Genomic DNA, 24,806 nt, shown 5'->3' with positions numbered 1-24,806 from the left:
AGGCCCAAAAGTCACCATTATCAGCGCATGCTAAGTCGAGGCTATGTCGCAGTCGATGCTAGGATTGCTCAGCTCTTCAAAGTAGTCAAAGCAGAGGCAGGTGTTGGATAGAAACTCTTGGTGGCGAGTATTATGTATCACATCGCGGAAGGTTTCCCCACAGCTTGAAGCTCTCTCGGTGGCGGGCGTGCGGGGTCCAATATACCTTCCGTCGCACAGGCTCTAAGTCTTCCTAATCCATACCTACATTCTAAGTATTAAAAAAGATACTTCAAGTAATGCAGATGTGAAGACACCTAGACTTGTTATGTAAAGCACGTGAAGGCGAGAAAGTCATGTTTACCTACATATGTAGATTATTGTTTCCTTACCATCAGGGAAACACTTCGCCAGACGCCTGAATTCTGGGGCAGTTGGCCTCTTCGGACTTTTGTAGGCCGTAAGATGATGCCATCAGTGGGCCACGCGCCCTACAAATTTGTTGATTCAGTTACAATACCGCAGCGTGCTCTCTTCTAACGCATCACAGTCATGGCTCTCCTAGGCTCAGGCCTTCTCCTTCATCCTCCGCGTCCTGTGTGTCATCGTCAAAACCCATCCCCTCGTCGCCCTCCATCTCATCTTCTAAGCCGCCGACTAGATATTTCTCGCCTTTACCTTCAGTAGCATCACCAACCATATTTCCATCCTGCACTTCGCAGTTCGTCAACGAGCACTTGTTGCCGATCTTGGCCTTCTTTCCTACAACTGTACCTGTCAAGACACTTTTATCTCCGATTGTTGCGCCATCCATAATCACACAGCCTGTGATCCGACTTCCTGTGCCGATTGCGACCGAGGCCCCGATGACGCTGTTCTTGATCACGCACTGCGTCGCGATTGTGCTATTACTGTCGATGAGCGTGTCGGAGCGAGATATCGTCACCCGCGGCGCGATGGTGGCGGTAGCATGGATTTTGGCTGGGTGGGAGAAGGGTGGCACTGCTGATTTGTTGCCCAGGCATTCTTCGATCGACGGTAGCTTGGCGAGGGAGAGTGAAACGGACAGTAAGAGGGGAGTGTTGTCCACCCGGCGCACCAAGGGCGCGTCCGAACTTGCTGGGAGTATGTATGAGAGGATGGGAGGAACGAGCGGCACATGTCCTGATTCTTCAGAAGCTTGCGATTCGCTATCTGCGGAGAGGATTCTGTCGTCTGAGTCCCTTCGCACTCTTGATGCGAGCCGGGCTGTGCGTGGCGCATCTGTAGACTGGGGCAGGGGATGATTTGTGACATGAGTACTGCTCAGTGATAACAAATCGATTTCCTCCTCAATTGGCCGTTCATGTGAGGGGACCTCGTTCTCTTTAGAGCTGAAACGGTGTGTGAATATCTTCCGCGCACCGAATCGTGCACGATAGCTCGGTTTGCGCCATTCAGCTTTTGCCCACGTCCCCACGAGGTCTTCGCTGACGGACTCAAAGTCTTCGTTGAACTTGGCAAATTCCTTCACCCAGTAGGGAAAGAAATAGATGTGTGAGTCGCGGTATCTGGTCATGCACTTGATTGCGCCATATTTGCGGAGGAGTGACTGTCGAATCTTCCAGGACTTGTCCTCCTCGCACTGGTCCCATAGCTCGGACATGGGCATCGTCCAGACCAGTTTGCGAAGTACTCCCTGGGTTTGCATAGTGGCAGTTTTGGAGAGAGGCAGGTCGTGCTCAGGGTCAAGCTTGGAGGTACACATAAAGTCGCATTCTTCGCCTTTGACGCTCTCCTCCCGATCGGCCGTGTTGTACCATATTGAAAGGCCACCCCGCCGGCCGCGTCGTTCACCTCCAAGTGATAGCAGCTCATTTCGTGACGTCTCAAAGTCTAGGCCTGAGGTAGCACCAATCCCACCAGGGCCGCCTAGCCTGGTAAAATACGTCTCCAAGAAATGGTCCCCTGGTATATCGCAGATCAGGTCGCAGGGAAGTACCAAGAAGTCTGATTTGATCACGTGCTGCACCTCTGGCAGCCTCAGCAGCTCTGCCGTTGGCGTTGTGTACTCTAGAGACTCTGGGGCCAGGAGATCGGCCGAAGGCGACGGAAGAGACGTGAGGTAAGGGTTTTGAGCCAGAGCAGCGGCAATCGTGTCCTTGGATGTTGGCGGGGTAATAAGGGTGATGTCTGTCACACCCATTCGATAGCACCAATCCAAAACATACCAGACCATGGGCCGGTTTGCGACTTCAACGAGGGCCTTGGGATACTCTGCAGGCACACTGGTGAAGGTGCTGAGCCCGATGCCCGGACCGCACAGTATCAGAGCTTGGAACCCCGTCTGAGGCATCTTGGTGGCTTTGTGGAAAAGCTTTCTTGAGAAACCTGCAATTGCCGGCTGCGTTTTTATATGCCCAGCTCGCCGTGACTCATACCGGACAGGGTAATTCGACAAAGCGAAATTGCGCAAGGGTGAGGGACTGCTCACTTCGCCTTGACCCACGCTCTCGTCCTGATCGAGACTCAGCGCACGGTACAGAGACGGCGGAACTGGCTGATACGGAGGGGTTGCTCCAGGCACACCCACCCGTCCTCGAACGATCGCTGAGAGGCGTAAAAATTGGACGCGCGGATTTAGTGACTGTCGAGTCGGGATCTGGGCAGCGCTATCGGTCTCCTGGGTCTGGCGAAGCTCGTTGGCGAGAGAATCGATGCCGTCAACGTCACGCAGAAGACTGATATGATCTACTGCTTCAGAGGTCAAGCGCGTCTGCATGTAGATGAGAGACTGTGACATTCTGGCTACAAAATTCCAGGTCTGACCAAAGTGTATTCAGGCTGGACTTGGCAAAGATCCACAGTTGTCGAGGCGGCGAAAAACAAAGTCAACGTCCGCGGGGTGTTTCTACAATACGGACCACGCGATTCACTTCATGGACGGATCGGCAACATTGGTAACACAGTTCAATAGCTCAGATTGTGCATGTGGAATGTCCCGTTCTGGTTCATCTTCTGTGGCATCTGGCACGAGCCAGCGCCTGTGCCCGTTTGGCTAATTCTCTGGCCCCTCTCATTGTCCGCTCACTCTGGCATGCTCGCTCCTTTCAATTTTCTTCTTGGGCGGCCTGCTGGGCAGTGCTCTCGCCCTCGTGCTCCGCACCCTCCCCGGTGCCCGCGGCCTTCTCTGCATTCCAAGCCTGTGCCAGGACTTGGTTCAGGGCCTCTTGGAAAATGTGACAGTTGTAATCGATCAAACCCTTCTTGTTCTTGGCGTCGTCGTTCTTGATGACGGTGACGAGGCAGAGATACCTGAATCGTATGTTAGAATGGAATGGGGTCTGCAGTAAGTTTATCTTACCTATTCATCTCCTTGAGATAGATCATGGTACCGTCATGGATAGTCATGGAAGACTCTGTTTCCTGCATCTGCTCTCCAAGAACCAAGCCGTGCTTGCGCTCATGCCCGTAAAGGTCGGTGATGTCGACAATGACGTCGATGTAGTCAGAACACATTTCGTACACCTCCATGTCAACTGGTCTGGTGTCACTGGCAACGTAGATCTTGCTGAGGATGTCGAAGAGGTAGGCTTTGGCCATACCACTGTTATTCACAAGTGTGTTCATGAGGTTCTCCAAAGTGTCGAGGTGAGGAATCAGCTTTTGAACGACCTTGCTGAAGGCCTCGAAGATAGAGTAGTCGTAGATGGAGGTCATGTGGTAGCTGACGTTGGGGTTGATGTAGCCCGCGTCATTCAAGTCATCACCAACGCGTTGAGCAATGTCTTGGTAGATTTCAGCTCGGAATTCATCATTCAAGCTGTCGATCTTGTGGATGAAGACCTCGACGTTGACATGAGGGAATGTGGTCTGGAGGTTGAGAATGGTGGTGGTCAACCGGTTCAACGACTCGCTGTAGTCGTCTTGCGCGTCGATGACCCAGACGAGCGCTCCAATCTCAGAAAAGATTTCATTGGTGTCAAACGTGGGATCGAAGTAGTCAATTTGTCCAGGGAAGTCCCAGACCTGAAAGTCCATGAAAGAGTGCATTGTATCTTTCTGGATACGAGTGGTGGATTCGAGGAAAAGGGTCTCTTGTGGAGGCATCTTGTGGAAGACAACGCTGGTGATGGACGACTTGCCGCTTCTGCGAGGTTGTCAGTGAATGGAGATCGAGGGAATTGAAGGAATTGAAGTCATCATACCTGCGCTGACCCATCAGCAACAAGCGTGGCTTGTTCTGGCGGAGTCGGCGATCCATGTCTTCTGATGTGATGGAAGAGTGAGTTCGAGATGTGGGAGAAGGCTGACGCTCTTGTGACGAGGAGGGAGACTCGGGTGGGCGAGAGAAAGGTGGCTTGTCAGTGTTATGCGCACTCAGAGCCTGCTCTTCATCGCTTGGAGTTTTGAGAAAGGGTCTGATGTCAGTTGCGTCAGTCTTGGGAGGCTCAACGTAAGTGTAAGCGGCAGGAAAGTCAGGAAAGCGGTTGCGCTCAGCGTTTATAGAGGCCATCCTCAGTTGCTCTTCAAGAGTCGCGCCACTAGTCGTGCTAGTCGCTTTGTCGTCGTCTCGGCGCTCCATCTTGGAAGAGTTCTTGTGGGACATGTGATGTAGGGGAAAGTGAGTCGCCGCGGCGATGGGAAGGAACGATAAAACAATAACCTCCATGTTTGTCTCCCAATTTTCGCGGGTCTGGTACAATGTTGCCACAAATTCACTGTGCTGGCCTCCTTTGCATCTAAACAAAGCAGCCAAAGAAGGACAGACTCACCACCTAGCACAGTCCCAGAGATCACGTTTTGTATACCCTGCTGCTTACTCTGACATCTCAACTCGACCTCATTTTGTCCGTGTATACAGCTTTCTCAATTCAAAAGTGCCCCTAGCCTGACGTCCTGAACAAGCCGCCTTGATTCTGCAATCCTAGGTGCGAGAGTCCCGGTCCAGTCACCAGGAGACAGGACTTCGGAACGGAAATAATGCGAGCGAGAAAAATTCAACAGTCTGAAGAGACCAGGAGGAACGTCCAAGAACGTCTGCGGAGACAACCAAGCCACTGCTCTACAGCTCCCTTCTCCTGTCTGGTGAACCAAAAGTCATGCCTTTGATCAACATTGTGTCTCCAAACCTTGCTGATGTTGAGCTGATAGTTCGGCCTGGAAGTATATTTCTCCGTAGAAGAGGAAATACGGGGGCGCACGAGACACCCATGACGAAGATGACGAGCAATACGGTCGAGAGTTTACCTTCCTATCCTCAAACCTTTCTTCAATACCACCACCACTAATACCACCCTAGTCCCCCTTAAGAAATCCCATCTCTGCTCGGGTTTTTGTCATCGACACCCTCATGACGTCAGTACGAGCTTACGAGCACAGTGTGTTGAATTCAGTTGGTGCTAACGCATGTCGACTGAAAGCGGTAACTGGGAATATCCATTTCAGGTTATATTCAGTGCGCTGATGGTTGAGGGAATAATGGGCCTACTTCATGTCGTTCAAAAATGAGCCAAGGCGTGTCCTGCCCCTTAATCGTCACGGAGGGCATGCAATATGACTATTTCGATGCCCGGATCGCCTATGAGAGTTTTTGTTATGTGCAACGTTGACCGCTTACACCCTTGCCTCCACCGTGCAAAGTCCCGCCAACGAGGTTCGGGAGGTATTACGGAGAGTACTACGTCCATTGGAAACCCTTCACGCGAGACCCGGAGCGTCAGCAGGACAAATTTAAGGACATTCTTCGGCCGTAGCGTCCTGGATGATGACAGGAAGTCAGGGAGGGCGGCAACTCTAGGAGAATATAACGCGACAAGTTTTGAGTACCTTAATAACAAGACTAGTAACAATGGGAATTCATTGGTTGAGATGCTTTGGTGTGGTGCCAAGGTCGTCTTCCCAAATATCCCTTTCTAATGTTTACAATCACGGGTATATCTTTTCCTGGATCGAGTAGTGCTCTGGTTTCCCAACACGAGGGAATCCAGGGAAGCAGGCAATAATTTCGACATAAACTAGGTACTTGTATGAGTAAGAGAAATGTGGCACCCTTGGGCGGCCCATCGTGCCCATGTGGACCACGGGCGGAACTTCCGTTGTAGCTTCGGTGGATTTCTTTGTCATGTGTCATTCTCAGAACTTGTACCGAGTTTACATGCGACTCCGTAGATATTTTCCGGCATGTTCCTGCATCAGGGATTCCTCTTTCGTTCTCCATCGGTAAATAGTTGCTGTTTTCAGATACTCTTGTTGAGAACTGACCAACAACAACATTCACATGTCAAACACTTGCTGGATCAAACGGAAACATGAGGAGGCATGGAGAGAGCGCAACCAGCTGTCCTCTTATCATACTTCTCACCTCTTCCCACTCCCTATCATACGCCCTTGATCCGATCGTTCTCTTGCACCCCTTGGCTCCCCTGTGGAATGTACTATGATTAACATTTACATCTCAATCTGACATAATGCTACTCTGTTCTCCAGTCTAACGCAGGCTTACCGTCCTGGTGTCGTTCCCGATCTCGCCTCGCCTGCGCCTGGCTCTTCCCCCTTTCACGTCGAGGCTGCGCGCGGCCCCAGTATCCGGCCCTTCGGTCACCATTTATCATATTTTGAATTCCTGCTTGTTCCTGTTGGCGGAGTTACTGATGGCCTTTAGAGAGACAACCATGAAATTATAAAGCATCTATATTGCATGTGTACCTTGTCGACGTTGAAGTTTTGCCCCTTTCCGATCTGTCACTCCTCAATTCCACAACTATGGACCCATCCCTACATCCACAGCCTTGTCGGCTTCTGAGTCTCCCCAACGAGGTCAAACTCCATATCGTCGATTATGTGCGTCTCTGAGAAGAGTCCCCAGGAAAAATCATGTAACTGAGTTACTCCCAGATCGATACCCGCAGAGACCTCTACAATCTGTCTCTAACATGTCGTGCCCTCGAGGACATTGTCATTAATCGGCTCTATTACAACGTCGACTTTCATCTCCCTCAATTCCCTCTGCCTGGAGCAGTCGCGTTCCGAGATGCCCTCGTTCAATCTGTTCGAGAACTCACAATCAGAAACGGCAGGACGCAGAGAAGGAATTCGGTCTTCAAGCGCAGGAGAATATCAGATGCGGGCTCTGTGGAGGGCCATGTGAACAGCCTACTTGAATATGTTCCTAGCAGTCGAATGACGAGCTTTGCGTAAGTCAGTTGTACACGAGAGGGCTGGCTTATACTGATTGTCCCAGACTTTTACACCAGAGCCCCCTAGGTCGCCAAACGTTGACGTCCCTCGCCCAACGACACGAGCGCACCCTCAGGCGCCTCCATTTCTACGACATTGCTTCTTGGAAAGAGGGAACACTGGTTCCTAGATACCTGACAAGTCTTGAGGCCCGCACCGTCAATGATGGAGAGGCGGTGGAAAACATCCTAGCTGCCAATAGAAAGTCAATCGAGAGGTTGTCATTAGGGCAGGAGAAACAGCTGATCGATTCTTACCAATCGAGCAGGCTGAGTTTTCTCCAACAAATCCAGCAACCGCTAGAGACACTTTTCCCCTCGTTATATCGACTGGACACCTTCCCTCAACTACGGGAGCTGTCGCTGCAAGGCCTGGATCTGACTCCTCTACGGCCATCTTCGATTCCGCATGCCTTGTTCTTCTGCCAGCTGGAACGCTTCACCTTGGAATCCTGCGCTGGCAGCCATGATCTCCTTGAATCCATCGCAGGAACGTTTCACTGGGCGTCGACATCCCCGGAGGCACCCCAGAACCCACGCGTCAGCCCGTCCTTGAAACACTTTCTTTTCCGACACGAAAATCCTACAACCCCCCTCAAGGAAGCCCTCGTCCGCTTCCTCAGCTCATTCACCGGCCTCCGGACCTTGTCCCTATTATTTGAAAACGGCGCCATACTTGAAAGGCCGAGCACGTTCATCGCCGAACACGGTCCCACCCTCGAAACTCTTGTGTTTGAATCCCGCATCCAGCCCCGTGAACACCTCTCTATTGACACTTCCCGCCCCTTCGGCGTTGGTGGATACAGTCATGATTTGTGGGAGGAGTCGATCAACGACATCGCTCGCCTCTGCCCCAACCTGAGAGAACTCGGCATGGGCTTCCCCTGGAATGATGAGATGATCCGACTGCGAAAGACCGCTCTCCCAACGCTCGAGCACCTGCGAACCATCCACATCCGTAATTTCCCTGAAAACCAAGTATTTAGCCAAGTGGGAGACTACACCATCAAAGAGTACGCGACAAAGTTCGTCGAATGGGTCTTTCCCTCCTCGGTCGGAGGAACAACACCATCCCTGACACACCTCGCCATCGGCCCGACACTGTACGAGTCTCGATGGAAGATCATGCCTCCTTCCATTGCCACAGATGCAAACGCTTCCACCACCCAGCGCCGTCAGCAAGCGACATCGCGCGCACAGCCACCCGAGTTTCTACGCACGCACCACTTCTGCCTCGACTGGGCCAAGACGCGCTTCAATCGCTGGAGCTGTCTGATCACGTCCGTCTCGGAAAAATACATGGAAGAGATCACCGGCCAGAAACCTCTGGGCGGTGTCTTTGAACAAGTCTGGTTGAGGTGAAACACTTCGATGCGGTTCTGATTTGTTTTACCTGGGGCATGAAAAGACGAGCCAGGCGCTCACCTCTGTTTTTCGATCAATTTCGCAGTCTCCCGACATCGGCGTCTCGCCTGATCCCTTGCCAGATTCGGTGCATCATTTGGGATGGATTGGGTTATTTCTGGACCATTATTTTGGAATCTTCTGTTCTCTGGCGGTGTGGAGCTGCCATTTATTGCATCATTTTCATCCTTTTTTTTCCCTCTGTAGCGAGCGAAACGATACCCATATAGACCGACCGACTAAAATGCATTCAATCTGGGGGGTTTAAGGAAGAGTGTAATAAAATAGAACGAGCATTGGTGTCATCCATTTTGGAGTGACAAGAATAGAGCATAGAAAATAGTAATATCGAAGATTTCCCCCAGACCATCGTCACTACATGCCTGATCCGATGAAAGGGTACGAGTACTGAGATAGATATAGATAGATCGAAAGTCATTCCCAGTGATCGGCTCAATGCATACATATGTTTATATGTACCGAGTATCAGGTACCGGGTACCGAGGACTGAGTACCGAGTACATATTGTCCCCTTTCGGGGTCGTTCTCATGCTTAGGCTTCTGTGTGGTCTGTGTCTAGGTCTCAGTCCTTGTCAGTACCTGTACTTGTCCTTGTCCTTGTCCTTGCCCGGCCGTGGCTGGACCCGTGGCGTCGGACTTTCTGGTGGCGTGCAGTTTCCTCAACCTCCTTGTTCTCCAGTCAGCCAGGTCTTCGGCGGAAATCTGTCCCCGCGTGGAGCTCTCTTCGCGTCGCTGGCTGACGGCCTGCTGCGTCCTCTGCTGCTTGAGGAGGCGGTCCTGTTCCACCACGCCTTGCTCGGTTTGTTGGCCTGCCACGTCGATTGGGATGCCGTTGCTGCCTGTTTCTAGGGAGGCAGAGAGGGAAATGCGTCTGCCGAGTTTGTAGTCCCATTCCCAGTCGCCTGACTTGCCGCCACTCTTGGCCGTGACTCGTGTCGCTGTAAGGACCATTTCCTTGTCCACGCCCTTGAGCATGTCGTACATGGTCAGCCCTGCCATAGACGCCGCGGTGATGGCCTCCATTTCGACCCCGGTTTTACCCTCGCAGGCCACCGTGGCTGTCACGAGTACGCCACCGAAGAGCCGGTCCATATCGCTGGGAATCCCGACATCTCCTTTCCCTTCTGATAGAGGATACGGCAGCTTGTCTGTCATAAATGGTTCCAAGCGGACTGTGGCACCCGTGATATTGAGACCCGGATGAGCAAGAGGGATGAGATCCGATGTCTTCTTCGCAGCCTGGATGCCCGCTATCCGAGCCACGGCCAGCGCGTCGCCTTTTCGTAGCCGCGATGCAAACAGCACCCCGTAGGTCCCGTAGTGGGAGAAAAGCAGCAGAGTTGTTGCTGTCGCGGAGCGAGACGTTGGTTTCTTGTTTGCGATAGAAACCATGTGCGCTTCGCCATCAGCAGTTAGGTGAGTGAGGGTCGCGTCCGCGCTGGCTCCTGTTTGGGACTCTGCTTGTTCCCCTTCAACAGACTGTTTTGATTGTTCATTTTCAGTCCACCAACTTGGTGAGCTTCTACTACTGCGTCCGTTGTGAGGGCTCTGGTGGTGATACACGCGCTTCATGATATCTCGAATCAGATACTGGCCGTACGATTGCGCTCTATACCTTGCTCTCGAGGCTTTCCCCTGTAAGGATCGTTGTCGGCTCTCGTCCCAACTACGAAAGGAATTTGCAGGAATATTTTCCGGCTTCTTTGTTGGGACACGTCGGTACAAGGACTGGCCATGAACATAGCGGAAGGGCTTATGCCTCAATCCGGCCAGCGAGGTTGAGACACTGAACCTTCTGAGCCCAGCAGGGTTTGTCGAAGATAGCGAAGAAAGGCAGCGAACTTGAGACCACGACAGGGAAGGTGTAGGTTGGTGCAGCAGATGCATCGGAAGCGAGGATTGGTGGAAGATATTCATGGCGTTACCATAGCTGGGGAGGCATGTCCGAGGCGGCGAAGGAGACATAGATTGTTTGAGAGGAGCGTCATCTACAAAAGCACAATAGTCAGCTAAATCACTGACCAGATGAAATGAGCTGAAGAGAAAGAGGAACGCAGACACGAAATAGGTCTATATTCATCATATCGAAACTTTGATATTGTGTACTGTTGTTCCACATAGCCGTTTGTCGTGGCAGCTCGAAGATCTGGTAAGAGAGAGGAAGTCAAGGCCTACCCACCGATAAGAATCATTGGTCTGTTTTTCATGTTCTCCAGCTCGCCAATCCCAGCATGCTTCTCCTTCTTGCGCTTCACCGCCATGCCAATGACATTGAGCAACTTTGCTTCCTGTTCAGACATCCCTGGCTCTCCAGTCGCAGACAGTCGCTGGCGGTGATTTAGCTCGAGCTGTCGAATAGCCTCCATGGCTTCGGCGTCAATCGGGTTGCCGTGATTGGATTCGCGTAGAATATCCCGTAGAGAGACTTCGGCATTTCCAAAGAGGCAAACCTTCAGATTGCCATCGGAGGTAATTCGAAGTCGATTGCAAGTGCCGCAGAAGTTGTGCGTCATGGACGTGATAAACCCGATTCGACCAGCAAAACCTGGGACTTTGTATGTCTTGCTCGTGTCGTTCTTATGATCTCGTACCTTTTCGACATTGGGATACTTTTGGCGGATAAGAGCTAACATTTCCCTGAAGCCTAACATCTTTTTCTCCGACCATTTGTTACCGTCAAATGGCATGTACTCGATAAATCGCACCTCGAGATCTTGGTTCCTGCCAAGTTCCACAAATGGTAGAATCTCCCGCTCATTCAAACCCCGCATTACCACACAATTGATCTTAAGTTTGATGGCTGCTCCCATTTTGTTCATTTCAAGTATGCGATTGATAGATTTCATGACTGCATCGTGTCCATTTCTCCGCGTCATGATGGTGAACTGGTAAGGATCGAGTGTATCCAAGCTCAAATTGACCCCAGTCAGTCCGGATTCAACCATGGAATCGAGTTTTCGATGTAAAGATATGCCATTTGTTGTTATACACAATTCTTTCAGACCATCGCCCCTCAATTTCCCAATCTGATGCATGAGATCCACAATATCTTTTCGAACCGTAGGTTCACCCCCGGTCAGTCGAATCTTGTCAACGCCCTGTTTAACAAACAATTCCGAGAGATATACAATTTCGGGGGTTGTGAGTAACTGCGCGGAAGGAGAAAGCGGAACACCTTCCTCGGGCATGCAATAAAGACATCGTAAATTGCATCGTTCGGTGATTGATATGCGCAGATAGTTATGCTGGCGCGAGTAGTTGTCGGTCAGAAAGGACGAGAAAGGTCGTGGTTCGGACTCGTTTCGTAAGCCTTCGAGTCGTGGCCGCTCGTTCTGAGGCGCGGAAGGGCTCTGGTCCTGGAGTGTATGTGCCTGCCATCGCGGATCTGCTGCTGCAGGTCGCTGGGGTTGGATGTTCGTAGCGGTGGACAACGGGCGCTGAGGATACCGAGGAGGCTTCGAGTGGCGAAAAGTTTGTGGCCTTGTTTGGCGCAATAGAGTGGCAATCATCTGTTTGAAGCTGGCTTCAGCCATGGTCGGAGAGAGTGAAAGGTGAGAAGAAGCTCCAACATGTGGACCGAGGGGAAAAGTAGAGGTTTTGTCATTAGCAGAGCTGAACTATTCGGGATAAATAATAAGGCATTGCAGAAGCAATCTTATACGCGGATGACATGTTAGCAATGGGCAAACCATCTATCTCTAGATTGATATTAGTCACTGTGCAGGAATTTAATGGCAAAGAGGAGACGGAGATGTGAGGAGAAACCAATGCAGTTTGCCGAACTTGGTAACCTCGCGCGAGATCCGTACGAACCGCAGGAAGCAGGGACGAAGATGGGTTTAAACACGTGACACAGACATCAGCCACATATCTCAGCCACACTCGCCACAGCTCCGGCGTTAAAGTTTGATAAGAACGAACCGATTTCTGCTCGGCCGACGAAATCTGAGAGACCTGTTTCATTCTGCATGAGATTTTGTCGGTTGAAAGATGATAAACCAAGGTGTCAGATCGCTCATGTTGGAGTTCTTTACTCAATATAGAACCATCCTCTACGGGCTTGAAGCGGAGTTGTGAATCGACGTCCTACATGATGAATGAAGCACGGTCAGAAACCTCTTCTCACCAGTCATTTGCGAGGACCAGAGAAATATGATGGCCGTGGTTAGGTTTGTCCACAGTCGGATCAATGTTTCGCGTGTCCAAAGTGTGTTGGTGGTATTTGTGAGTGTTTCGGAGCCGCGGTGGATTTTGGCGCCTGAAAATTGAAGCGTCGCAAACCCTGGAGTGATCGCCCAATCAGTAGAGTCACGTGACTACAAGGAAGAGTGAACAAAGTTGAGTAATAACACCGGAGGCCTTTCCGCGCTTTGGTCAGTGGTGCCAGGAGATCTGCCAGTGTCCCATAGCCACAGGTTTGTCGAGTACTCAGTACAAAGGAACTCGTACTCGTAGGTCTGCCAATGCTTGCCGGTTCTTGGCCGTGCCTCTGTAAGATTCATGGCAGCCTGAAGACGGAGGCCAATAGTTCAATGATTGGTGGAAATCACGTAGTAGATGCGCTGATCACGGGGAGACAAAGCTGCCGATATGCCGGGCTCTCGCAAGACAACCACCAAAACCGGACCCCTAGAAGCCACACGGGCCAGTCACAGGCGCTGCAAGGGGGGGACTCTCCGACACAGCCTCAGCACTTGCCCCCAAGTGTTGTGGCTCTTGCGCGCTCTCATCCGGATGAGCCCTGCGCAACTCTGGCTTTGCCAACTTTCCCTCTCTTGCTGCTTTCCCTCTTCTCCCTTCCTTGTTCCACTTCCCCCCTACGATCCTCACTTGACTCTTCAATCATTCCCTCGTTCCATCACCAACACGCCCTCGCTATTTCACGACCGATATACAGACACCTTCACGTCGACTTCAGACGAGAAACTTCACATGAAATCTGATTGACGACCTTGTGAACCCTGTGTACCTATTTTTAGGCTGCCTTTAAAGCCGTGCAGGCTCCTAGGCCGCGCACCCTCTAGTAAACCACCCTCAACTTTACCATGAGTTACCCTACTTCACAATCGAGCATGTCTCAACTCAACACCACGTTTGACCCTGACTACGATTCTTTTTTGAACCTCGAGAATGAATTCACACCTGCAACAACCTCTCCAGACATCAAGTCAGTCCCGATGCTGACCCCTCAGTCGTCCATCCCAGGCTCTGCAACCTTTGCGTCGAGCTCGACTCCTACCACTTTCCCGGGACCCAGCTTCCAGTACGATCGATATCATCAACAGACTGGCATACCAATCGGCGCTCTTGCAAGCACTTTCAATATCAACAAGGCGACCGGGTTACAATATCATGAGGGGAATGGAGGCTTCATTATGCCAACAGAGACTCTGAACATGCCTTTGAGCGACTTGGACGAGTTTGACTTCTCTCGCAACCCCGCTGATATGGATTTCGAGACGGATTCGCCAAACGGTCTTCCAATGTTCTACTCTGAGGCTGGGTCTGGTCCAACTCAGTTCGTCAGCCCAACCACTTTGGTGTCCCAGAATACCACCACTTCCGCTCCGAAAAGAATCTATCCTGGAATGCACAGTCAGCAGGCTGCTCAGGCCAAGGCGCAACAGGCTCAGAAACAGGAACAGATTGCACGACAACAGCAGCCCCATCCTCAAAGCCAGAAACCCCTTCCCGGTTCAGTAACCGTCAAAACTCAGCCGGCCAAGGACCCACTCGTCGAAGAAAGCATCTCTAAGGTCTTGAATCGGATGAGGCAAGCCAGCGCTGTTTCCATGTCTGATGACGACAACTCTCCTGTGACAGGAATGTCAAACATGCCTCGCTTGAAGAAGGACGAAGATGACATGGATGAAGATGAACGTCTCCTGGCCAGTGAAGAAGGCAAAAAGCTGTCCAGCAAGGAACGTCGCCAACTCAGGAACAAAGTATCTGCCCGTGCATTCCGTTCCAGAAGAAAAGGTATACCCCACTGTCTGATTTGTTTTCGAGACATCTGCTAACTCCGTCCTCAGAATACATTTCTCAATTAGAAGGAGAAGTTGCCGCCAAAGCTCAAGAGGCCAACGACTTGCGTGCTCAAAACCAGCAACTTCGAGAAGAAAACAACCGTCTCACCGACCTCACGCGGATGTTGCTATCGTCTCAAGCCTTTTCGGGCTTTTTGCAAGAGCTCAGCCAGTCTGGCTTGCCAGCACCGAACGTGCAGAGTAACCCTCAGCAGCAAAAGCCCGTTACAAGCAAGCCTCAGCCCCAATCTCAAGTCGTGAAAAAGGACATCGGTTCAGACGAGGCTGCACATAGCATGCATATTCAGCAGCCTCAAGTTGGGATGGCGCTAATTCCAGACACCCCGGTTGATTTCTCTGTCCTTCAACCATCAAATGGCTGGATGAGCGCTCTCCCTACCAACGACTTCCAAGTCTATGCCGTCACGGGACTACCAGAACCCCCAATCCTGGACCTTGAAAGTCTGTCGGGAAAATCCAAATCAAGCCATGACTCAAGCAAAGGGGGAAAGGACATACCCCGTATCCCCGACCTACCCACTTGGGGGCCAACTTCGACGTCACCAGAAACGCCCAAGGTCGACGACTCAGTCTCCCTCGACCGAGAGAACTTTGCATTGTACTTCGAACCGGCTGTCTCTAATTTTGAAGATGCACTGGATTGTACAGAGCAGGACGCAGAACTTTCTGATGAAGAGAAGGCGGCTCATTTGCAATCATTGTGCCATGGTCTCGACGAATCTTGTGACAAGCTCGAGCAGTATCTGTCGTATATGAAATGAAATTCTGCTCATCTAGTAATAGTGGGAAGTCAGGAAAGTGATGACGGTGGTTCTCTAAAATAGGTTGAACACCTGGCTCACGGGTTGAAGACATTTGGGCTCTTTGATGGCCAATATATAGGGTCTCGGTATCATACTCATTTTCATTATGGTGTCCATATCTCCTTCCGCAAGCTTCTGCAACCCAAGTAACGATGTAGAAACGGTATCTCACGCGAACTCTGACAGACCCCACTTGAACACAACTGAACGACAGAATAGTCGGATGACTTTGTATTGGCTCATGTGTAGTGTCGTCATAAAAAGGTTGAAGGTTGTCACAAAATGGGGGCGTAGGCGACGCGAGGCAGCGTCGCAGCCTCGTCAACGGGCGCAGTCACTGACACTTTTTTTTGGTGCACAACATCATTCCTCCCATCGCTGAAAATTTGCGGAATACGCCCTAGACACTCATTTACTGTGACTCAACTGTCTACCTGATCCTAGGTGTGCTAGTATATATACCCTACTTCTGAGGGCTTTGTACTGTGGACTGGATCATGCTCTGACACACATTCCATCCCCACTCAGTCGCCGTGGCTATCCTGAAGTCAGTCTCTGTCTTTCCTTGGGCAGACTCTGCGTGGCAGCTCATCGCCAGGGACCGAAATTCCTCGATCCGTCCCTTCTCTCCTTTTCTTGTGAGACCTTACCGCTGGAGTCGACTTCCTGAACTCTTCCGGAACCCAAAATCTTATACGGCCAGACGACAGCGGCCGCGCCTGGGAGCAAAACGTTGTGTCTCAACAAAAGGAAGACTGATCTGGGATGAAGGAAGTGCAGGAATACAAGAGAGAGATTTTAGTGCCCCTAGAGCCCGCCTGAGCATTTCCCGCCCGCCTGCGCAGAGACTATCTACAGTCTGGTCGTGGCGTAAAGCCTACAGCAAAAGTGGTCCACCGGGACAAGTTGGCATTGAGGAACTGTCGACCACGACCCTCCCAGACTCCCACACAATGCGTCCGCAAAAGGAGGGTGCCAAACCGGTCGGGGTGCGCACAAATTTCCACTTCCAGTTCATTACAACCCCCACCTCTGATACTCCTGGAACGGCGCTCGTATTGCACTTCGACTCCAAGAGATACATATTTGGGGAGATCACCGAAGGAACTCAAAGAGCAACTGTACAACGTGGGATTGGACTCCGGAAAGTTCGTGGCCTCTTCCTCTCTGGAAAGACGCTCTGGAACAATGGAGGCGTTATAGGCCTCATCCTGTCAATGGCAGACGTGCAGCAGTCGGAGATTGATGAAGACACCATGAAACGTCCTAGATTGCACATACATGCAGGACCAAAGCAGCTACACTCGTTTGCATGTGCGCGCCGATTTGTTTTCCGTACGGGGATGCCATTGTCAGTTCACGAGGTCGACGTTTACAAGAACAGGACCGATCCGAAGCCGATACACGTGGATGAGAATATCCGGGTGTGGGCACTGCCCCTCGAGGATCGCTGTAGCATATCCACGCTACCTAACAGAACTGAAGGGTCTACTATGGATGAGGTGCAGTTGGAGAGGGAGCAAACTTTACGAAACGAAGTTGTGAACAACATGTTCGATTCTGATTGGAGGCGTGATCAACTCTTGCAAGCAAAGCTCAAGGACATCAAACTGCCAGCAGTGGTGTGGGTGAGGGATCCCGAGACGAAAACACTGACCACTTATCCTGTTTTTGACATGGATAAAACCACCCTTGCGCCCGACACGGAAGTCCTCGTTCGCAGTCCCTGGCCTGCTTCAACTGTACAGGAGCTCCCACCTGCAAGGGGCTTGCCGGAAACTGTTGCGATGTCCTACATTGTAAAGGGTCATCCTCAGCGTGGTGAATTTGACGTTGCAAAAGCAAAGGCCTTGGGTTTGCGCCCGGGGCCAAAGTACGCAAAACTGGTGGCTGGGGAATCCGTCGAGAGTGATGACGGTACCCAAGCTACAATCACGCCGGAAATGGTCTTGAATCCAACTCGGCCGGGCAGAGGGTTCGCATTGTTCGATATACCCTCCGCCGGCTATCTTGAAGAGCTCGAGCGACAATTGGATGACCAGGCCGACTGGATTTTGGAGGGAGTCGAGACCGCAGTCTGGATGACCAAAGGTAAAGTACTAGAGGCGGACAAATTTCGCCAACTGCTCCACAAACTCAAAGACCTGAAGCATATCATCTCGGACCCTCATCTATGCAATGACTACATTGCCTATGATTCTTCCGCCATATCCTCGGCCAGACTGTCCCAGATCGCACCAAGCCTGTTCTCCATCCCCAGGTTTGACAATTCGAATGCGTATCGAAGTATGATCGATACATCTGTGGTTGAGCTAGACAATCTCTTCGACAAAGTCCGAATCATACCAGCGAGGAGAGGTCTGAAAGTGCATGTCGAGCCCCATCCCGCCATAGATGATGGTGAGGTCGTATCCGGCCTTGACTTGGAGGCATTTACAACGCCTCTAGAGCAAGCAGTACAAGAAGTGTTGCCAGAGGATCTGTCAACGTACCGTGCTTCAGACCCTGGGTTCAGAAGTGGCATGGATTTGGATGAGCCGGAAATCGTAACGCTAGGAACCGGCTCAGCAGCTCCCTCAAAATATCGCAACGTCTCATCTCTTCTTCTTCGCATGCCCAATGGGATGGGGAACTACCTGTTCGATTGCGGTGAAGGTACTCTTGGTCAGTTGAAAAGGCTTTATAACGCTGATCAGCTGGATGAAATTCTGTTCAACCTCCGAGGAATTTGGATATCGCATCTTCACGCAGACCATCATCTGGGCACGGTGTCGATACTAAAGGCAGTATTCCAGACTGCTCAACGACTGTCCGATTCTGGGCAACGTGATCGTCCCCCACCTCCGTATATGATGTCTGAGATCAACATGATCGACTATTTGGATGACTACGAATCTGTTATGGGCATACCGACCGATATGCTCTGCACCCCGATCGCCTGTGATCCCCACAGAGGCCTTTTTCATCGAGGCAGGCACTTTGAGATGCAGAATGACCTTTACATCAGTGAACTGCGCACTGTGAAAGTCAGTCACTGCCATGGTGCACAGGCCGTCTCTGTCACTTTTAAAAATGGGTTCAAATTTTCCTACAGTGGCGATTGTCGTCCCAACGAGGCATTCTGCGAAATTGGCGCCGACTCAGACGTCCTAGTACATGAAGCCACTTTTGACGACGGCATGGAAGGTGATGCTATGGCTAAAAAGCACAGCACAACCGGCGAGGCTGTGGGTGTCGCATTGAGTATGCGCGCCAAAAACCTCATCCTCACACATTTCAGTCAGCGATACCAGAAAATCCCCGTCTTCAGCAGTGTCAAAATGCCAGAGCGTGTCTCCGAAGAAGACTTGCTTGATGACGTTGATGCTGAGGTGATCAACACAAGTGCCCATGGCAATGAAGACGGCTTAGAATCGGAGTATCATTCTACACCAAAATTGGATCCTTCGTCGTGGGCACAACCTGACTCGGCCGTGCGTGACCTCAACATCGCTGTGGCTTTTGACCTAATGCACATGCGTGTCTCACAAATTCAACACATGAAACGCCTGTTCCCTGCAATCTCCAAGATGTTTGAGATAGAGGAGGAAAAGAGAGCCCAGTTACGCATGGGAGCAGCCGCTCAACAGAAAGCAGACATAGAGAGCAGGAGATTAAAGAGGCTGCAAGCCCTGGAAACAAACAAGAAAAAGATGGACAAGAGCAAGGAGAAGCACATGAAAAAAAACAAGAAACAGGGACTGGTAGAAGGAACTGCGGACGAGGCACAGAGTCAGCGAACACCTGGGGGAGCGCAGGTGAGCAACGGTGATGGAACAGCAGCTCACCACCCTGCTCTTCCCGCCATGCTCGATGGGCCCACGGCGGAGCACACAACGAGCAATGGAGTTGACATTGGTAAGACACGCAACACAAGGACCAGTGTGGGTGTGAATGCTAAGCGTGCTCAGACCGGTGACGGCTGCGAGGTGCCAATGCTGGACGTGGCGGCGCGAGGCAGCGTCTCAGCGGATCTGACCTCTACGGAACCGAGGCCTGGCGACGATGATGGAACCAGCACTGAAAGTCGAGCAGCAATGAAGAAGCGCAGGCTCGAATAGTCTCCTCTCTGAAAGTTGACCGGACCTGGCAGCTGGTATTGCTTGCCTTGCGACCTGCTGGACTGGAATGGAAAGGAAAGACAAGGCTGCATCCCAATATCAGGCCGCTAGTCTTGGTACTGTTCTTGTTCTTGTTACTTTCTTTCGCATTGATCACTTGTCAGCACTCAGATCGACTCACCGCAAGCACGATGATCTGGAGGTCAAATTACCTTTTTACCTAACGCTACATAAATCGATAGATGGACGGATAGATAGATAGCTGGATAGAGCTCTCCCAGACGTAGTTCTACCCACTCGATTGAGCCCCATGCATCTCATCTTATCTCATCTCTACCTTGATTATTTGGTGCTCTGACGAGTGACACGGGCTCTGTATTTACGGGTAATCCATATGGTGGTGGTAGACGAATCATCTTGTATAGAGGATGAGGTAATTGAAATGTATATATATGTACACCTGCATACATATACAGATCAGGCTCGCCAGGCTCACCAACTCGGTACCGAAATCCTAGTGGGTCCTGGAACATATTTATCACAATACATATAGACACTTCTGACGTTGTGAGAGACATTTGTTCGATTTCGTATTATAAGCATCTAACAACCTTACAACCTTACCCGGTATCCCTTTCCCTCCTTCTCTCCAATCATCCTAAACCCCTACCTATCGAGGCCTAGAAGGGAGACCATCCTTGATGGACCGGACTTCCTAGACTGACTGACTGACTAACTGACTAACTGACTGAGTGAGTGAGTGGTCAGGTCTATCTCCTCCTGCCCTGGTAATACCAACCAAGATCATTCCTCGATGCGATCTCCGACTCGTACGCTCCGCTCCACGTGGATTGGACGTCGTCCCTGCTCTCACTGACCCGGGATCGGCCCTGACTCTGGCTCTGGCTCTGGCTTTGGTGTATGCTTCTGCCACTGCTTTTGCTTTTGCTTTCGCTCCGACTGGGAGAGCTTCGCGATACTGGACTGTCCCGCAGGCGCACGTTGCTGTGGATGGCGTGGGTCAAGCTCCTTCTGTCGTGGTTTCGTCTTTCACTCGTGTGCACCCTCACAGAGAGGCGCTCGGGAGTCGACTTCTTCCCCGTCGCCGCCCATGCCCATGTCGATGGTGTGGGGGGCGTGTCTGGCGACGAGGAGCTGGGGCTTTTGTCCGGAGAGGTGGAACTGATCGTGTCGTCGTACAGGTCAAGGATCTCTTCTGTTGAAGACACTAAACGCCGCGAAGGCCTCGACGGGTCCTGCCGCACTACCGGTGTAGGAGTCGATCTCGGTGAGAGTGTGGTCGTACCTAGATCTGCTGCAGACCGGCTGACTTCATCGTACAGACGGAGGAATAGATCTGATGCCGAGGATGGGGGCGTGAATTGTCCTAGTCTAGAACCCGGTACAGGTTTCGGACTCGAGGGTGTTTCAGATGTGGTTGTGAATGGAGACGGGGCGACGAGGTCGATGTAGGTCTCTGCTGCACAGCGTCTCGGATTTTCCGATGGCAGGTTGTGTCCTGTACCTGACAGAGCGCAACCTTTAGATCGACTGTGGCTTTCAGCGTGCTCGTGCTCGTGCTCATCCTCATTCACTCTGGTTGTTCGCTGGCTACTTGCAGAGGCATGACGCTTCTGGGTCTTGGACACCGTGGTTGCCACAGAGTAAATGCTCGAAGCCGAAGCCAAGACAGGGTCTGTTTCCCAAGAATCTCTGGAAGAGCCAAATAGCCCGTGTACCCTGTCGTTGGCGGCCGGTCGTATTGGTTCTTCTTGTCGTGATGTCTTCCACTGTGACCGCGGCGGTACGTACTCAAGCGTTTCCTCCTGGTGAGTAGAGGATTTGCGTGTCTGTGAAGAAGCAGATGGTGGGTCTTCGACAACGCCAAAGTGTGATGCGCGTTCAGTGGTCGAGGAAGAACGTCCGTAAGGACTTTGGCCTTTTGTGGATGGATCACCCGACACAGAGCTGATATCTGATTCGAATGGAAATTTCATGTGAGGACGTGGCTGATTTGGAAGGTAGGTCGTGCTGGTCAGCGCCTCGTAGGCATCCATGCCCGGGAGATCGTCTTCGTTCGGTTCTCCTGGCACACCTTCTCCGGCATGATTGTCACAGGCCCCGTCCAGATTTGCTGATCCTGGAGCTTCGTGTTCAGGGGCAACCGGGGGATTGGGAACAAGACGAGAGCTACCTGTGCGCTTGGCTCTTGTTCTTCCGCTTTTCGTTCTGCTCAGCTTCATGTACTTGTATTTCTCCTTCTTCACTGCTTCGACATTAGCTCTTGTCTTCTTCAGCGCCACTGCTTGCTCCTCATTCTGGAGCATAACGGTGTCAAGGTCGATATCTTGACCCGTCGCCCTCTCCACACATTTCGCCAGCGCGGCAATCCACACCTGCACCCATGATTGGAGTCTCGGGGTTCCATGCGCGGCGACGAAAGTTGACGTTGCCCTCGACCTGATTGTCCACCTCAGGTCCAGGAGAATCTCCAGATCACATGTAATGCGGGACAGGATGCATGCACGGCAGCGGTCACTTTGGTAGGTCCACTTCGAGTCCTGGCTTGAGACCAAGAAGGTTTTTGCGTAGTCGTCTGGTGTGAGCCACAAGGCGTGCAGTGCCCGAAGTCTCATGACTCGATCGTACTGCTCTGGAGAGAGCAGATCGCAGTGTGCAATGAGATTGTTGAGACGGATTCCCACCTCAAGCTGGACATGATGCAGCACGACATCCACGGCATCGTAGTGTAGGGATTTGTGTTGCTGGCAGAGGTGGCCGCGAGGCGGCAATAGGATATTCTCCAACCGACTCGACCTGAGAAAAGAAGGTATCGACTTTACCCCCTTGGCGATTCGCGATGACAGTACTTCTGGAGCTTCATTGGGTCGGAATTGTAGGAGTTTCGCAAATGTCGGGATGCACACAGACGGGATCTCTTCAATATACATCTTGTCAGCACTTCTCTTCTGGTTTTGAGAGTGTCACCGAGAAAATCTCTCACCTGAGTCGTGCTCGTCGCGTGAGCCTGGGATTGTGAAAACAGTTGCTTCAGTGACAGGCTTCAACGAAAAAGGTCTGGATAAAGTCTGGGAGGTTGCTGTCAGGAAGTAATTTGGTTAGCTATGAAGGGGTTGCGAGGACAAAGTTCGGAGGGCATGCATGGACCTTGGGAGGTTTGCACTTTCATAGGTCTACCTACAGACAATGGATCAAAGAAAATGTGCCGGACAAAGGAGAACTGTAGTCATTGTCCCTCATCAAGGCATTGCAATGTCAAGCAGACATGGAACGATTTTGCTTTGTCAGGAGGAGACTTTGACAATGAGAACGAACGTCACCGTGGCTGCGCTGCCTGCGCCGACCAACCAGGACTTTTGAGACTTGAGAAAATCAGGCTTGAGTATTGGAGTGAGGCGGGGAGACAATTCCTTCTTGTTTATTCAAATATGCAAACCCCAGTACCACCATGACCTTTGGGCACCAGCCCGTATTTTGTACACATTACCTTGATTTGCAAGAACATAGTAAAGGCGCATAGGCTCTTTCCCCCCAAAACCCCATCATCTTGATCACATTCCGGTTCCTTGCCCTGTGCTCCCTAAAAGCAGTGCCGAATATGTACCATGAAAAATCTGGTCGTAACAGTAAACATTTTATACACCGCTGTTCAATGCATCCCGTCCGCGTGTAGAATTGCCGGACTTCTGCTATGAATCCCTGCGACGCGATCCGATATTGACTTGGCATCGAAACCACTCTTGCGTCTGGTGCTTCTCCGCAAGGCTTGTTTGACTTCTTGTTCTTCCCTTGCTTCCTCCTCGAGTGCTTGAGGTCCAGCATTTTCTTTGTCGTCAAGGACCTGCCTCTGACTTGACTGAGCTTGATGCTCTGCATGACCCTTGTCAATGATTGGCGAGTTGACAATGTTAGCTGCAGCTGCAGCTGCAGTAGCATCTGCGTCCACTTTCTTCTGGGCTGCAATCCTATCGCGTTGGTAACGGGCTGACACATCACCACCGGTCCATGCGGTATTAAGAAGGCGGTCCCAGAATGTGAAGAATGGTTGTGAAAAGTTAGTCTTAATGCCCCAACTCTGATGGTGCACGTCGTGATAAGCCGCATTATTCGAGGTAATGTGTTGCAGAGGATCCCACGGAAAAGCATATCCGCAATGGTCGTCAACCGTCTTGATTGACGAGATGGTGAAAAACCACATGCCTTGTCTAATGGTCATCCCGGTTGTCAAATAGGCCACTCCCGTCCCAAGCGTGTCAAGCATGAAGCCTTCCAAAGGATGGTTGTAGAGTGCTCCATACGCGTATGGAACATACAAACGATGGTGCCGAGAATGGAAGGTGGTGTAAAGAAATTTGTTCATGTGCATGGCTCGATGAAGGAAATATTGCCATGTGTCTACGATCAGAGTCGCCACGACAAATTGGATCAAAGGAATGCCAACCCAATAAATCGACTTCGCGGTTGTCATTTCCCACGATGCGAAAGATGGTGTGGAATAGATCCCTCCCACCAAAGCGCCTGCGAGTTGAGGATAGTCGGGTTGAAGTTTTCGACCAAGAGACATAGCATCTAGACCAATGAAACCGAGCAATGTTGGAATATATCTTTCGGCGAAACGCAGGCGCTGTGCCCAGACAGCAATATCGTAATCCTCTTTACCGATCGTCTCGACAGGGTCAAAAGAAGCGATTATCAATCCAAACACTGTCTGGACTATTTGCTGGATAATCACGTCCCGAAGGACCTCGAATCTGGTAACATGATTGCGTTTGAGGACTTCAGCTGGAGTGTGCAACCTGTACTGCGAACACAGGTCATAGGTATCCAAGATGTGGAAGAACAGTGAGACAACCCAATAGGCAATGATAGGAGCGAGGAGCTGAAGGAGTGGATCTGATATGCCCGGGATCATAGAGGGGCGGGGTTTCAGGGTATAGGAAGGGAGACCAGGGAGGTCCGGAAACGTCGCGTTTGCCATGTTATCGGACATGGAATGGCAAGAGGAGCAGGGACGATGTTCGATGGAGAGGTATCGCAGGGAGATATATTAAAGGTGTGCGCGGGAGGCTCGGATGACCGTGCAAGGGTCTAATGGGGGGTGGAAAGGAAGGGCGCGCGTTTGCGTACGTTCAGCCCGGTGAGGGGAGTCGACAAAAGCAAAGTAGAAGACCAGTAGAAAGCGAAAGCAAGAGAAGATTATGAGAAGTGAAGGAA

General features: G+C 51.4%; 8 protein-coding genes across 8 annotated transcripts; 3 read left to right on the top strand and 5 right to left on the bottom strand.

Moving 5' to 3' along the window:
• Positions 1-529: 529 nt before the first annotated feature.
• On the bottom strand, positions 530-2,761 carry Z517_00405 (uncharacterized protein; the record flags this gene model as incomplete). Its single annotated transcript, XM_013433371.1, has 1 exon — positions 530-2,761. The coding sequence occupies one exon, from the start codon at positions 2,759-2,761 to the stop codon at positions 530-532; it is 2,232 nt and encodes a 743-aa protein (XP_013288825.1).
• Positions 2,762-3,068: 307 nt separating this feature from the next.
• On the bottom strand, positions 3,069-4,543 carry Z517_00404 (uncharacterized protein; the record flags this gene model as incomplete). Its single annotated transcript, XM_013433370.1, has 3 exons — positions 3,069-3,273; positions 3,323-4,108; positions 4,167-4,543. 3 exons carry the CDS (start codon positions 4,541-4,543, stop codon positions 3,069-3,071), a joined length of 1,368 nt encoding a protein of 455 aa, XP_013288824.1.
• A 2,180-nt stretch (positions 4,544-6,723) lies between these two features.
• Z517_00403 (uncharacterized protein) lies at positions 6,724-8,558 on the top strand (the record flags this gene model as incomplete). The annotated part of the gene is made up of 3 exons (XM_013433369.1): positions 6,724-6,801; positions 6,856-7,154; positions 7,202-8,558. The coding sequence occupies 3 exons, from the start codon at positions 6,724-6,726 to the stop codon at positions 8,556-8,558; spliced, it is 1,734 nt and encodes a 577-aa protein (XP_013288823.1).
• A 618-nt stretch (positions 8,559-9,176) lies between these two features.
• Positions 9,177-12,154, bottom strand: Z517_00402 (molybdenum cofactor biosynthesis protein A; the record flags this gene model as incomplete). The annotated part of the gene is made up of 2 exons (XM_013433368.1): positions 9,177-10,609; positions 10,801-12,154. The coding sequence occupies 2 exons, from the start codon at positions 12,152-12,154 to the stop codon at positions 9,177-9,179; spliced, it is 2,787 nt and encodes a 928-aa protein (XP_013288822.1).
• A 1,512-nt stretch (positions 12,155-13,666) lies between these two features.
• Z517_00401 (uncharacterized protein) lies at positions 13,667-15,429 on the top strand (the record flags this gene model as incomplete). The annotated part of the gene is made up of 2 exons (XM_013433367.1): positions 13,667-14,600; positions 14,654-15,429. The coding sequence occupies 2 exons, from the start codon at positions 13,667-13,669 to the stop codon at positions 15,427-15,429; spliced, it is 1,710 nt and encodes a 569-aa protein (XP_013288821.1).
• Positions 15,430-16,424: 995 nt separating this feature from the next.
• Positions 16,425-19,571, top strand: Z517_00400 (uncharacterized protein; the record flags this gene model as incomplete). The annotated part of the gene is made up of 1 exon (XM_013433366.1): positions 16,425-19,571. The coding sequence occupies one exon, from the start codon at positions 16,425-16,427 to the stop codon at positions 19,569-19,571; it is 3,147 nt and encodes a 1,048-aa protein (XP_013288820.1).
• Positions 19,572-20,341: 770 nt separating this feature from the next.
• Z517_00399 (uncharacterized protein) lies at positions 20,342-22,522 on the bottom strand (the record flags this gene model as incomplete). The annotated part of the gene is made up of 1 exon (XM_013433365.1): positions 20,342-22,522. One exon carries the CDS (start codon positions 22,520-22,522, stop codon positions 20,342-20,344), a length of 2,181 nt encoding a protein of 726 aa, XP_013288819.1.
• Positions 22,523-23,241: 719 nt separating this feature from the next.
• Z517_00398 (uncharacterized protein) lies at positions 23,242-24,582 on the bottom strand (the record flags this gene model as incomplete). Its single annotated transcript, XM_013433364.1, has 1 exon — positions 23,242-24,582. One exon carries the CDS (start codon positions 24,580-24,582, stop codon positions 23,242-23,244), a length of 1,341 nt encoding a protein of 446 aa, XP_013288818.1.
• Positions 24,583-24,806: the final 224 nt, after the last annotated feature.

The sequence above is a fragment of the Fonsecaea pedrosoi genome, assembly GCF_000835455.1.
Source record: "Fonsecaea pedrosoi CBS 271.37 unplaced genomic scaffold supercont1.1, whole genome shotgun sequence".
Taxonomy (NCBI): Eukaryota; Fungi; Ascomycota; class Eurotiomycetes; order Chaetothyriales; family Herpotrichiellaceae; genus Fonsecaea; species Fonsecaea pedrosoi.
Note: the sequence above shows the minus strand (reverse complement) of the source record. Positions and strands in the feature narration are given on the sequence as shown.